The sequence below is a fragment of the Ctenocephalides felis genome, unplaced genomic scaffold, assembly GCF_003426905.1.
Source record: "Ctenocephalides felis isolate EL2017-DRISC unplaced genomic scaffold, ASM342690v1 CF-g0.4_SCAFFOLD_03570, whole genome shotgun sequence".
NCBI lineage: Eukaryota > Metazoa > Arthropoda > Insecta > Siphonaptera > Pulicidae > Ctenocephalides > Ctenocephalides felis.
Window position 1 is genome coordinate 7,094,340 of NW_020539724.1, and position 14,151 is coordinate 7,108,490.

General features: G+C 27.7%; 2 protein-coding genes across 2 annotated transcripts in view; both read left to right on the plus strand.

The window, feature by feature from the left end:
- Positions 1 to 145: 145 nt before the first annotated feature.
- LOC113382749 (mitogen-activated protein kinase ERK-A) lies at positions 146 to 3,033 on the plus strand. Its single transcript, XM_026620978.1, has 9 exons — positions 146 to 285; positions 634 to 759; positions 1,509 to 1,635; positions 1,713 to 1,823; positions 1,891 to 2,025; positions 2,092 to 2,208; positions 2,273 to 2,440; positions 2,518 to 2,706; positions 2,770 to 3,033. Exons 2-9 carry the CDS (start codon positions 638 to 640, stop codon positions 2,887 to 2,889), a joined length of 1,089 nt encoding a protein of 362 aa, XP_026476763.1. The 5' UTR covers positions 146 to 285; positions 634 to 637; the 3' UTR covers positions 2,890 to 3,033.
- A 3,134-nt stretch (positions 3,034 to 6,167) lies between these two features.
- LOC113383165 (receptor-type guanylate cyclase Gyc76C-like) overlaps positions 6,168 to 14,151 on the plus strand; it is a 50,243-nt gene continuing 42,259 nt past the window's right edge. Inside the window, exons 1-2 of the mRNA XM_026621412.1 lie at positions 6,168 to 6,185; positions 9,129 to 9,372. The gene's annotated coding sequence lies outside the window, so the exon portion shown is untranslated. The remainder of the gene's footprint in view (positions 6,186 to 9,128; positions 9,373 to 14,151) is intronic.

Below are 14,151 nucleotides of genomic sequence, written 5' to 3' on the forward strand. Positions count from 1 at the left end.
TTTTATATCATTTGTTGATATTTGCTGTCAAATAAAAATAGCGTAGACTACACTATTGACCAAAGTTTATGACAGCTGCATTTAGCAATAACTTCACAGCGCATGAAAATTAGGGTTGAACAAGTTTCTAGAGATTAGTTGTTCAGGTGTGGCTGGTTGACAGCTAACGTCATTTATATTTTATCTCTAGGTGGTTTATTTCATATGTTTCGGGCAACACTGCGGAGTTGGGTTTGACAATTCTGCTTATCTCCATTATGTGATTGTGATTATAATTTATCAACGGTGATTAATGATTATATTTTAAAGATCACATTAACTTAATTAGCGTGCGTTATATTATTGTGCATGAGTTAATTAATAATTTTGCCGATGCATTAATTTATTTAAACATATAATGTAAATAATCATAATATCAAGTCTACACGAGCTATGATTTCTTGAAAACCCTCTTGTCACATATTGCTGAATTGTGATTTGTGAAATTAAAATCTGTGATAGTTACATAGTGCATTCACGACTTCTAGTCGATTTTAATTTATTCGTCTTATGTGATACTTTTTGTCAGATGTTGTGTTTATTCTAGCGAGTTTAGTGCAAGTTTTGTAAGAAATATTTTTTTTGTCAACCTAGAAAAATGGCAGAAGCCGCAGTTGTAACAAGTGAAAATGCTGAAATTGTACGGGGACAAGTTTTTGAGGTTGGACCTAGATACACTAATCTTACCTATATAGGAGAAGGAGCATATGGAATGGTTGTGTAAGTACCTATGCAATTTAAACAAGTTTTCTTGATATGACATAAATTTTGTTAAATTTCAATTGCAATTTCTGCAACGCAAATCATTTATTGCGAAAACAATTAGCCTCTTGATAATCTGATTAGTGTAAGATAACCCATGCTGTAAGTTGTATTGCATACCTACATAAACACTTATCAGCAATTCAGAGTAAATAATATGATAGACGTCATTAGTTGCAAACAAATACTCTTCTTTTACCTTTGGTTGAAAATAACTTAAAAACTATAAATCGCAGCAACGATACAAAACGTTCTTTTAAAAGGTGACACTTGAAGAATTCTTTTAGATCATAAACATTGAAATTGGTGCTGTGGTTGGAAAGTTATTTTCTTTAAAAAGGAAGAAAAATAATGAAAAATTGCGCTATATTTTGCAATATTGTTATAATCAAGGTAAGAATGCTTTACAGGCCTGCGAACAAATTTGTGCTGTTTATGGTGAAGGTACATTATCAAAATCAAATTATTGATAGTGAGCTAGTCATTGACCAGAAAACTGTTTTAAATTATTCAAACAAAGCTGGCTGCAAAAAGAAGCTCAATGTATAGGTTCCTCATGAGTTGAGCCAGAAAAACATGATATACCAAATTAATATCTGCACACAAATTTATATGGATTTAATTAATTAATAAACTCTAGTGATATAATAATTATCTTCATATCATTTATGCTTGTTATATATCACTTCACAACTTTCTTTTTATAGTTCTGCTTACGATAGTGTGACCAAAAGCAAAGTTGCCATCAAAAAGATATCACCTTTTGAGCATCAAACTTATTGTCAACGTACCTTAAGAGAAATCAAGATTCTGACCAGATTCAAACATGAAAATGTATGTTTAATTAGTTTTTGTATTATGATAATAGATAAATTGAATATTTAATTACATATTCTATTTTATTTTTATAGATAATAGATATTCGTGACATCTTAAGAACTCCTAGCATTGATCATATGAAAGATGTGTACATTGTACAATGCTTGATGGAAACAGATCTTTACAAATTGCTTAAAACACAGGTGAATAAAAATTGATTGATTGGAAATGACTAATGAATTGTATTAATTCATTTGTATCTTCTTACAGAGACTAAGCAATGATCACATTTGTTATTTTTTGTATCAAATCTTAAGGGGTTTGAAATACATACATTCAGCAAATGTATTGCACAGAGATTTGAAGCCATCCAATCTTTTATTAAATACTACTTGTGATCTTAAGGTAATTATAATAAATACTAATAGAAAGTATATTTTATGAAATACTAATTTTTGTTAAATGTTGCAGATTTGTGATTTTGGTCTAGCACGTGTTGCAGATCCAGAACATGATCACACTGGGTTTTTGACAGAATATGTTGCTACAAGATGGTATAGAGCACCAGAAATTATGTTAAATTCTAAGGTATTATTACAATTATGAATGATTTGGTATATAATTTAACATACTTATCATTTTTGTTTTTCAGGGGTATACTAAATCTATTGATATTTGGTCTGTTGGATGCATTTTAGCTGAAATGTTGAATAATAGACCAATATTTCCTGGAAAACATTACCTCGATCAATTGAACCACATTTTAGGAGTTCTTGGATCCCCTTCTGAACATGATCTGGAAAGTATCATAAATGAAAAGGTAAATATTAATCATTATAGTAACTAGTAAGATTTATATTTGTATTCACCTAATAAATCAATTTTTGAATATTCCAGGCCCGAAGTTATTTGCAATCACTACCATTTAAACCCAAATTACCGTGGCTAAAATTATTTCCTAATGCTGATCCCAAGGCATTAGATTTGTTAGATAAGATGTTAACCTTTAATCCACATCAAAGAATAACAGTGGAAGAAGCCTTAGCGCATCCCTATCTGGAGCAATATTATGATCCAGCTGATGAGGTAATTCAATTATTATTGTATTGATTAAGTTACGTGTTTTAATAACCAATTATGCTGTTGCAGCCTGTTGCAGAGGAACCATTCAAATTTGCCATGGAATTAGATGATCTACCAAAAGAAACATTGAAGAAATATATTTTTGAAGAAACCCTCTATTACAAACATAAAAACGGTGAAATGTAGTTATTTTAAGGAACAAATTATTATTTATGTTAATTGGGATGAAGGTAAGAATATATAATAAGTAATTGGTAATATTACATGTTTGAAATTGGTAGATATGTGATTTGTCTACTTATGCCATAATTATTTTTAAATCGGGTTTTAAACAATGACCTGATATTGCCAAAACGAATCTAGTACAAACATGTGTGCATTGAGATATATAAGAATAATTCTTTCTATCATTTTTGTTTTATGTTAAACTCAAAATATTTCTCTTTAAATGCATTTTATTATCTGTAATTGAATATATACATAAAAATGATTTTAATTATTAGTAACATATCTATGTATCTAGTTTTGAATTCTAAATGTATTGAAACACAGTCAGTGTCCTTGTATTAGATTTAGCAAACGAAAAATTGAAACTATAGTATTTATCATTTACATCATGTATTTCAACAGTATATTTTTAAAGTATTAACATTCAAGTATAAATGTTTATGGTTATTTTCATTCATTCAATTCATTTTTATAAAAGAGTAATTTTATTTCATGATTATTGAAACTATTAAACTTATTTTAAAATAAGTTCTTAAGATATGTATGTATTATAAAGGTTCATTCTGTGTAGTGATGAATGTTTTGAAATTTTTGCATGTACTCTTATGATGTAGTCTTAAATAAATGACATTATTTCTATCTCATAAAATGTTACTAAAATTGCTCATATTGGTTAGAAGATTTAAAAATAAATCAGCAGCAAGATAAATGAATTCTGTAATGTACTTTCATTCATCAAAAAATATTTACTATTGGAGAAAACATATATGTTGTTGCATTACTTTGTATCACATGTTTAGAAAAGCACTTTATAAATAAATCTAATGAATTAATTATTGATTATTCAAGTATTAATAAATTTAAACTAAATATCTATTGTTATACTTATTGGTTCTTTTTTATGAATATGTTTCTTCCAATTTGAGCAAAAAATCTGTTGCAACATTCTATAAGATAGTGTTTTCAATTTTTGTACTGAATACAAAATTCATTATGCGAACAAATCCAGTTAAAATACAGATTTTGATGAATGTTCTGAGAATGCTAAATGTTTATTCGCACACATATCAAAATCATTAGTCAGGAAGCATCAGAAAGTTCTTGTTATTTATGAATGTTTAACAATTGTTAATAGTACACGGATGTAGTGTATTTGATTGTATTATAATCTTTACAGTTGTTATTAGCGCTAGTTGTTTTATTAACATGAATTTAATATAAGTGTATATCTTCTAAGAATTTTGATTTGGACATATTTTTTATAGAACGATGGGTTTAAGGGTTCAAATACTATTGTAAATACAATTTAATGCTAGACAAACAGCATACATTATTTATATATAATTTATATATATGTAAAATGCCATAGTTATACACTGAAGACAATATAAACAGCATATTTACTTTTTAGTGAAATCATTAACAATGTCCATATTGAAATATGTACTTAAAACAAAGAAAATTAGTTCAAATATTTTTCAATTCTTAGTTTGTGTGTGCATATATTGATTATTTAGAAATCTTTATAAACAATAGGACACTTACATTTCAAAAATAGGTGTTACGAATAAATTATGATCTCTTTCACTACATATATTACAATCAACATTTATTAAATAAGTGTTGAATTTATTTATTGTGCAAATAATAATATGCTTTCCATGTTTGTAATCAATTTATTAATTTAATTGTATAATTTGTTGTTTTACCTACACATTTTAGCTACTGGTAAGCTAGGCATAATGTGAAATGTATATCTTAATTTTTTTGAGATCAAAAGCTTTCAATTTAATTAAAAATGAAATTTATTAATAAATATGTGCAATTTTCCAATTATTGTGATGCCTAGTTATGCCTATGATAATGTTGTAATCATAATATTTTGAATAATCGATTTTATATGATCTCTATATGTGCGAATATTTTAACAAACTATAAATGTTTTTAAAGCTCATAAAGTAATATTGTAATATTTGTGTTAAACAATTTTGAAGCAATATGTGTAAAAACAATGCTCGTTTATTGAATGTCATTAATTATTATATTTATATATGGCAGTTCATGTTATTTCAATTTCTGCGTGTTTTAAATTTTTGTAAATAGATTATACTGCTAAAAGAAGTGAAATAATTTTGAATTAATGAACTACATATCTTTTAAAAGATTCTAACTCTTGCTAGAAAATATTAACAGAAGTGATCGAATTCATATATGAAACTGTACATTCGCCAAGTGCAATTGCACTCTATTAAATATACAATACAATAGATCTCAATATGAAATAAAAACATTATTTTGTAGTGATTATTAGTATAACAATGGTTTCACATTGTAAATATGATCGGACTACATTTTTTTTAATATTCAAGTCAATCAATATATTACAATACTGTTCTGGATATACTATAAAATATATATTGTATTTAAATTCAATCTAAGCATTATATATTATTGAATAAAAATTTCAAATGTCAATTAGACCTTTTTTATTAAAAAAATCTATATTTCAAAGATTACTAAATGTTATAAATATTTAATTAATCTGTCATACTAAAAAATTAAGAAATAAAAATAAATTGATTGATTTTATTCAGATATGTACTTTTTAGTATCATATAAAAGTATGATAAATTAATTAAATTTGTAAATGATCTATTTTGGTTTCTATGTCAAAATAAAATAAAAAAATTAATATTATGATCATTTTATTAATCATGTATATATTGTTGTGTTGGCTTGACACAAGGAATCTAAAAGTAATAAAAAACCAACAAGTTTTTTTAAAAAAAAATTATTGTGAACGTTATCCTTATCGATTTTAAATTTTAATCCCATTTTTCGATACTTTTGCCAGTTTCTTGTTATCCCCGAATAATTTATTTATTTCGAATATTCCTTGACACCGGCTGCCTATGCCCCCCACTATGAGACCACGTGTCTTTCTTGTCCATGTGTTTTGAATCGTAATCTTTCGTCGGTTCTCGAGCACCTTCGGTATTTAGTGAGTGCTTTATGTGCATCACGTCTCTTGTCTCTTGTCTTCTATTGCTCGAATACCGAAAACGTAGTTAACTTGTTGAATTTAACTGAATTTTAAATCATATTTGTTTATTTCGAGTGTTTAATAATAGATTTTTTTATTATGATGTTAAAAATTGATGGTAATTGTGCAAGACATTTTATTATCACCGTGCATATGTAAAATGTATATTAAATAATTAAAAGGTGCAGTGTCAGTGGTTCATTATTGTAAAGTGCGTGTGAATGGATACTAATACGCTGAAAGTGAGAAAATATATGTGAGAAAAATAATACTAAGTGCTTGTAACAAAATTTGAAAAAATACTTATTTCTTGTTTAATATTTAGTGACGGTGTTTATTTTTATTAAATTAATTTTTATAAAATCGAGCGGACATGAAACAATATACTCAAAACGTTTATTTAGCACTATATGTGGTCTTTGAAAGTGACCTCTATACAAATATCAGAAATGTTATCATTTTGTATTTAAATACACATATGTACATTGCTATCTGTATGAATAAGCTTTAACTGCGTCCATGCACCGCGGATATTATAATTTGCAAAATATTTATAGATTCAGAATACATTTTTCCGGTTAGAAATTTTTTATCGGGTTTTGATAGTGCATTTTTACTATTTTACGAAAAAAATGTTATATATACATTTTATAATGCTTCAAACTTTTCGGCTATATTCATGAAGGCGGAAGTTTGCAAAATTGTCACAGGATATTTATTTCCTTCGGAAAAGAAACTTATCTCCTCATTTTATACAGTTTTGTATACAGCAAACATTTTTTCAATATTCTTCAGTTCAATTCTCTTTAATACCTTTGTAATATTCTAATTTATTGAACAAAAGGTTATATAAATCGCCTCATTCTATTTAACAAATTCATTGTTTATGACATTTCATGAAAATTCATTCTGTAAATCCGGAAACAATTGTACAATTTTCTTAAATCATTTACACTTTGAAAAAAATCTCTTTCTCCCATTGAATTACTGAAATTATTAATGTTATTAAGTAAACATTTATTAAAAAATAGTACATTTGTATACTTTCCTTAAATTAAACTTTTAACCTATGAATAATTCAAGTACAAACTAAGATTTTGTATGAATTGACCCTTTGTATTGTATTGGATTCTATTAAACCTTTGAAGTATACAAACTAAAATTTTGTATTGAAGTACATACTACTAAAATTTATGAATTTATTTTACCCAGTCATTTGTACAATTTTCTCATATTATTTACACTTTGAAACAATTCTCCTTTTACCTTTGAATTACTGAAATTAAACATGTTTTAAAGTCAAAATAGTACACTTGTATAGTTTCCTTTAATTAATTTATCCTCTGAAATATTGAAGTACAAATTAAAATTTTATTTTGAATTGAATCTTTGTATTATATTGAACTTCATTCTATCTTTGAAGTATTGGAGTACAAACTAAAATTTTGTATTGAAGTACAATTAAAATTTATGAACTTATTATACCAGACTAATTCTTCATGTATTTATCAAGTCAATTGCACAATTTTCTTAAATTACTTACAGTAATTACTTTATAGTTTGAAGGAATTCACCTTTTACATTTGAATTACTAAAACAAGCATTCACTAAAAAATAGTACATTAGTAAACTTTCCTTGAATTAAAATTTTAACCTTCGAAAAATTCAATTACAAACGAAAATTTTGTATTGAATTGAATCCTATCGTTACTATTGTATTGAATAGTATTTATACCTTTGTAGTATTGAAGTACAAATTAAAATTTGGTACTGAATTGAACCTTTGAATTATTGAAGGACAAACTAAAATTTTGTACTGATATACAACTAAAGTTTATGAATTCTTTTCGGCAATTGTATATTTTATTATGCAATATCGCCAGAAACTCTTCCGTCTTTCTTTCACCATTATAATAAATAGTTTCAAAATAGCCTGAAGTGCACTTCAATAATTATATATATTTATATATATATATATATATATATATATATATATTCTTGGATAGAATAGGAAAGAAGAATCAACAAGATCAGTTGTAAAGAAAAAGAAAAGTTCGAATAGAATATATATATTATATATTGTATTCTGACTTTTCTTTCTTTTTACAACTGATTTCTTCATTCTTCTTCTCTTCTATATCCGATCTTCTTGATTCTTCTCTTCTTCTAAATCCGATCTTCTCCAATTCTAATCTTGCTTCTCTTTTCATTTTCTTCTTCGAGCTCTAATATCAGAGCTTCAATAGATGTATTGATTATTATATTGATTGAATGTGTTGTATTTTATATAACCATTTTGTTTGAGAAATTTAAAGAATATTAGGAATTGATAAGCATAAAAATTTTACCTGCAAGTTTTATCTATGAATTTATATCACATTTTTTTGTTATCAAAAACACTTGTAACTTCAATTAACATTTGTAAATCAAGATTGAAAACAAAATTGCCATTTGATTTAGGTCATTGTTTCTTGATAAAAACTAAATTTACATATTTAACTTGTATCTTAATGTATTAAGTTAAATTAATATAATTAATTTAATTAATTACATTTTGAAAATGAGAGGAAAACTACTTTAGGATACATTTTTTGACTAAATCATGTAATAAATTTACCATGGCCCATGGGAAAATTTTTCTGATACTATCGTGGCGATTAACGTGTTAATAATTTTATAGTCCCTAGTTCGGGTTAAAATAAAAAAACGTGTTTCATATTTACTATTCACCTATATTTACCACTTCATTTACTTCTTGATTCTTCTTCTCTTCCATATCCGATCTTCTTGATTCTTCTTCTCTTCCATATCCGATCTTCCTGATTCTTTTTCTCTTCCATATCCGATCTTCTTCATTCTTCTTCTCTTCCATATCCGATCTTCTTTATTCTTATTCTCTTTCATATTCGATTTTCTTCATTCTTCTTTTCTTCTAAATCTGATCTCCAATTCTGCTCTTGCTTTTCTTTTCATTTATTCTTCGGGCTTTAATAAATCAGTTTCTTCAATATAATCATCAATTGCCATTTTATGTTTTTTGTATTATTCTTATCAATGAAATAAACATCAAATGTTACAAGTACAAGTATTACTGAATTAAAATTTTAATTTTAAAGTTAAATTTTCTATTTACCATTTGTGTCCACATATGTAGGAAGTTGTTGATGTGTTCGGTGCTAAATGAAAGTGATACACCGAATTGACTAAAGTAGTTAAACGTTTGTGAGAAGACATGTGATTCGGATAAAGTGCCTTTTATTTATTATCATTATGACTATGGTAAATAAAATTTTGTGCTTGTAGTGGTCTCCTTTGATAACTGTTTCCAGGTTTTACTGGAAACAGTTTGGAGGATTTATCAGAAATCGAAGGAAAATTTCTTCAGTGGACAACAAGCGGTAAGTGATAAATGATAAATGATAATTGATATTTGAATCCTTTTAGCCAGTAGTTCAGTGGTTTCCAACCTTTTTGTAACCCCCTCTCCACTCAATTTGCGACCCTTAATTTTTGAACAATTTAATTTCATAAATACTCAACTGATATTATAATGTAATTACCAGACTACAAATTAATAAGTATTGCTATGTAAAAATATACATAAAAATAATTATGTATTTCACTCCTGATATATCTATATATATATAGATATACACACACGCACTATATATATATATATATATATATATATATATATATATATATATTGTCTTTTCCAACCTATTTCTAATTTTGTTTTATCTTCTAACTTCTAATTTTATTCATCTCCTATCTTCTTTTATTTCTTCATTCTTATTTCTTCATATTTCTATTATAACTTACTTCTTCTAATATGATTTTATCTTCTAACTTTTAATTCTATTCAACTCCTATATTCTATAAGTTAATCTCGATTTATATTCTAACTTCTAATTCTATTCAACTCTTATCTTCTCTTATTTCTTCATTTTTATTTATTTATATTTCTTTACAACTTACTTCTTCTAATCTCATTTGATCTTCTAACTTCCTATTCTATTCAACTCTTCTATCTTCTCTTCTTTTATTCTTCATTCTAACTTCTATCTTCTTTTATTTCTTCATTCTTATTTTTTCATATTTTGATATTTAGTATAGAATATTTGTAACTTTCCGAAGCAGACTTTTGTAGCTTTCTTCAGAAAATATGATTTACTAATTTCACAATTGAACATTTTATCTAAATAAATATACTCAATTCTTATTTATTACACTTACACCTAGTTACAAGTTCGATTATAATAATTAAATTTTAATTATAACTTACATATACAGTTTGATTTTCTACTTCTATGAATGCCTTATAGAAATAACAAAACGCCAAAGTAATCAGCATTTTATTTACAACAAAGTTAATAACATGAATTACCATAACAACTTAATCGAATCAATACAAAATATAATTAAATATTTTATAACAAATAGACAGAAGCGTAATGCAATTATAATTAGAATTTATTATAAAGAAAAACATATAAAAAATAGAAATATTTTATTCCTCTGGCTCTGAAACCTACAGATTCCTCATTTGACCCACCTGAGCCAGCTTGAAATGAAGCAGTAGTGAAAATATTGAACTAAAATATGTTTTCATAGCCTTTCAGAGTATTGCTAGATCTAATTAACCATCAGTATTAGAAAAATTTTAATAATAAAAATATATTAAATACAGATTGGCGAATGGTCAGGTTGCTTTCTGAATGAATAAAGAGTATGACCATCTCAACATTTTACTAAATTGTTAAGTACTAATGGCTGTTCAAAAATTCAGTTTTTTTGGTTTAATTTTTTTTTTCCTAAATCAGTGTCGTTTTCATTTACGATTTTCTAATTAGTTTGCACTATCCACATATATCTCGTAATTAGAGTGTGATGTGTGTCGTTATCGTAATTGCTTTGGATTATCTTTCAGAACAAATAATTCGCAATATGGTTGGGGCATCGTATTTAGGGCAAATGCATCGTTTTATCAAAGAACAGTCGCTTTTAGTCATGACAATAGTATTTTGCGATAGTAATAATAATTGTCTAGTTTTGATTGAAATTTATTGCAGTGAGTTAAGACTTTTGTGATTTGGAGATTGGAAACTGTAAGTGAATCATTTTGTTATAATAGTTGTGAGAATTAAGTTCTTCAGTCGCCTTACAAGGAACAACATTCATATGTGGCATGCGTTGCAGTGGGTAAACCATCTATATAAGTTTGTGCTAGCTGCCTTTTTCACTTACACATCACATACTTCTACATTCACAACCAAAATTAGCTAGAAATATTTTTCTATTCTATAATTTAAAACATTTTTTTCATAAACGAACCGTTTTTTTTCAAAAAATATTTTTCTCCTAGCGACATCTATTTCTCAACTGGTCCCTATTCCTTCTCTTTCTTTTTTGATATTTCATGACTCGTCTAAATGACCTTGGATAGAGAGTTCAGACTCCGACGATCGTTAGTAATGCAGTAAAAGGAATCCATATTTTAGATTTTAAATTATAATACACTGATGATGAGACAAACCTAGTCTCGAAACGTTTGAAAAATTATTATTTAATAAATAGTGCAAAAAAGAGTGTCGTGACAGTTACAAAGTCATCATTAATTTCATGAGAAGTAATTCAATACAGTTTTAGAATCTTTCGTTCGTTATATTTCTTCTCTGTTTTTCTTTCCCCTTTCGTTTCTCACAACTCTCTCCCACTCCTTCATTACACGTGCGTGACTACACTGCGTTGTAACCTTGATCAGTGTCCACAATGCACTGCTATCAATAACATTAAATATAGGAGGGCAATAGGTGTTCCTTCTATTTCTCGTTTGTTAATATGATAGTATTTTATTATTTTACACAAATTTAGTGTTTAATCAATTTTACATCATAATTATTTTTTTCTGTTGTTTTTCCTGGTTTGGTATGTATAATTTCCTCCTTTTATATATATATATATATTTATCATTAACTGTGTATTTATGTTATATGTTTTTTAGATTACTGAATGATAACACACATCAAGTGTCGAAACGTTTAATGGAATAGATAATTTTGTTATTTAATTCAAACTTTTTTAATTTTACGGTTGGGCTGCAAAAATATTACAAATATATATATATATATATATATATATATATATCCGTAAATCACGTTTCCAATCTATTACCAATTTCTGTCCGTGTTATATATATTATCGATCACAACATAATTCACTCTTCCAAATTGCCTATCTAATTTATGATTTTAAAAGCCGGTCGAAACACATCGAAGGGTCTACTTTAAATTAAAATCAGTGGGTCAAACGTATCCGTTACAGTCATTATTCAAAAATCGACGTGTTTCATTAAATTGTCTGCAAGATTGTCTGCGAAAAACCGGACCCACAAATTGGTCAGCCTAAGGGATTGTTATTTTGCTAACATTGTGTGGACGACAAGAACAGGATGGGATTTTGGAAGGAGAAAGTGTTATTTTATAAAGGACTATTTTGCTTATTTTGAAAATTTGTATCCATAAATCAGTTGTTGGCACGTTTGATTCATTTCTAACATTCTAATATATTGGCATATGTTGATACTTCTAAATAACCTTCAACACAATTCTTTTGTGTATAGCATTGATCATGCCTCTGCCCTATTCTCCAATTGCATTTCGAATATGATTGAAATTTCTAATTTATATACAAATTTTATACTGCCTGTTAATCACATGATATGGCTCATAAATAAATAGCCTTAATTTACTTCTAATGACCAATTAAATCCCAAAAGAACTTTTACCACTGAATGTAAGGTTTTCATATACTAAAGATGGGTAACTCTCTTCGGAGTTATCACGCCGATACAACTCCTCCCTCATGAATGTTAAATGCTGAAAATAGTAATTTCTTATAATAAAATGAACAAAAATATTTGAACTGTGTAAATGGTTGCCAAATTCTTCATTAATCCTTAGATATATGAACAACAAACTATAGAACACATTTGTGTCGAGTATTAGGTTTCGAAGTTGTCGGAGTCGTTGGAGTTGTTAAGTAGATATAGCTCCTTTTTGAAGTGGAGTCAAATCCTAACCGATTTGGTTTCGGATATGGTAAACCCATCTCTACTATATACCCATGTTGACTTTTTTTCTCTGGATTAAGTTTCCAGTTGGTTATTGCACGAGCACACTAGGCTTCCAATAGAAGAAGTTAAAATGTACTAGACACCCCCATGGTCATCTTCTTAGTTATGATATTGCAGTAATGCCTGGAAGGTCTATTTTTGCTTAGACATATATTACTGCTTGACATCAGGCTCTACGATCCATAAGGAATCAATTCCTACCGATCCACAAGAAATCAAATCCTAACCGATCCAGTTTCGGATATGGTGAGCCCATCTATAATATATACTCTTGTTGACTTTCTTTTTCTGGATTAAGTTTCCAAGTTTTCTATAGAAGAAGTTGAGATTTTTAAGGAAGTACTAGACATTCCCATGGTCACCTTTCTAATTGTGACATTGCAGCAATGCCCCGAAGGTCTATTTTTGCTTAGAAACATTCTGCTTGACATCGGGCTCTACGAGGCTGATACTTCTAATTGAAATTCCATAGCTCCAATCCACAAAGAATCAAATCCTAACCGAATCGGCTTCGGATATGGTAAACCCATCTTTACTATATACTCCTGTTGACCTTCTTTTTCTGGATTAAATTGCTCAAGTTTTCTATAGAAGAAGTTAAAATCTTTGACGAAGTACTAGACATTCCTATGGTCACCTTTCTGATTATGATATTGCACCAATGCCCCGAAGGACTATTTTTTCTTAAAAACATTCTTCTGCTTGACATCAGGCTCTACGGGGCTGAAACTTCTAATTGAAATCCCATAGCTCCAATCCACAAGGAATCAAATCCTAACCGATCCGGTTTCGGATATGATAAGCCCGACTCTACTATACACTCTTGTTGACCTTCTTTTTCTGGATTAAGTTCCTCAAGTTTTCTATAGAAGATGTTAAGATTTTGAGGAAGTACTAGACATTCCCATGATCACCTTTCTGATTATGATATTGCAGCAATGCCCCAAAGGTCTATTTTTGATTAAAATCATTCTGCTTGATCAGGCTTTACGAGGCTGATACTTCTAATTGAAATCCCATAGCTCCAATCCACAGGAATCAA

Excerpts from the sequence above, each read along its gene's own strand:
- LOC113382749 (XM_026620978.1), top strand. The coding sequence starts at position 638 with ATGGCAGAAGCCGCAGTTGTAACAAGTGAAAATGCTGAAATTGTACGG. Across the intron at positions 1,636-1,712 it reads CCAGATTCAAACATGAAAAT|ATAATAGATATTCGTGACAT; the intron begins GTATGTTTAATT and ends TTATTTTTATAG. Across the intron at positions 2,441-2,517 it reads AAAGTATCATAAATGAAAAG|GCCCGAAGTTATTTGCAATC; the intron begins GTAAATATTAAT and ends TGAATATTCCAG.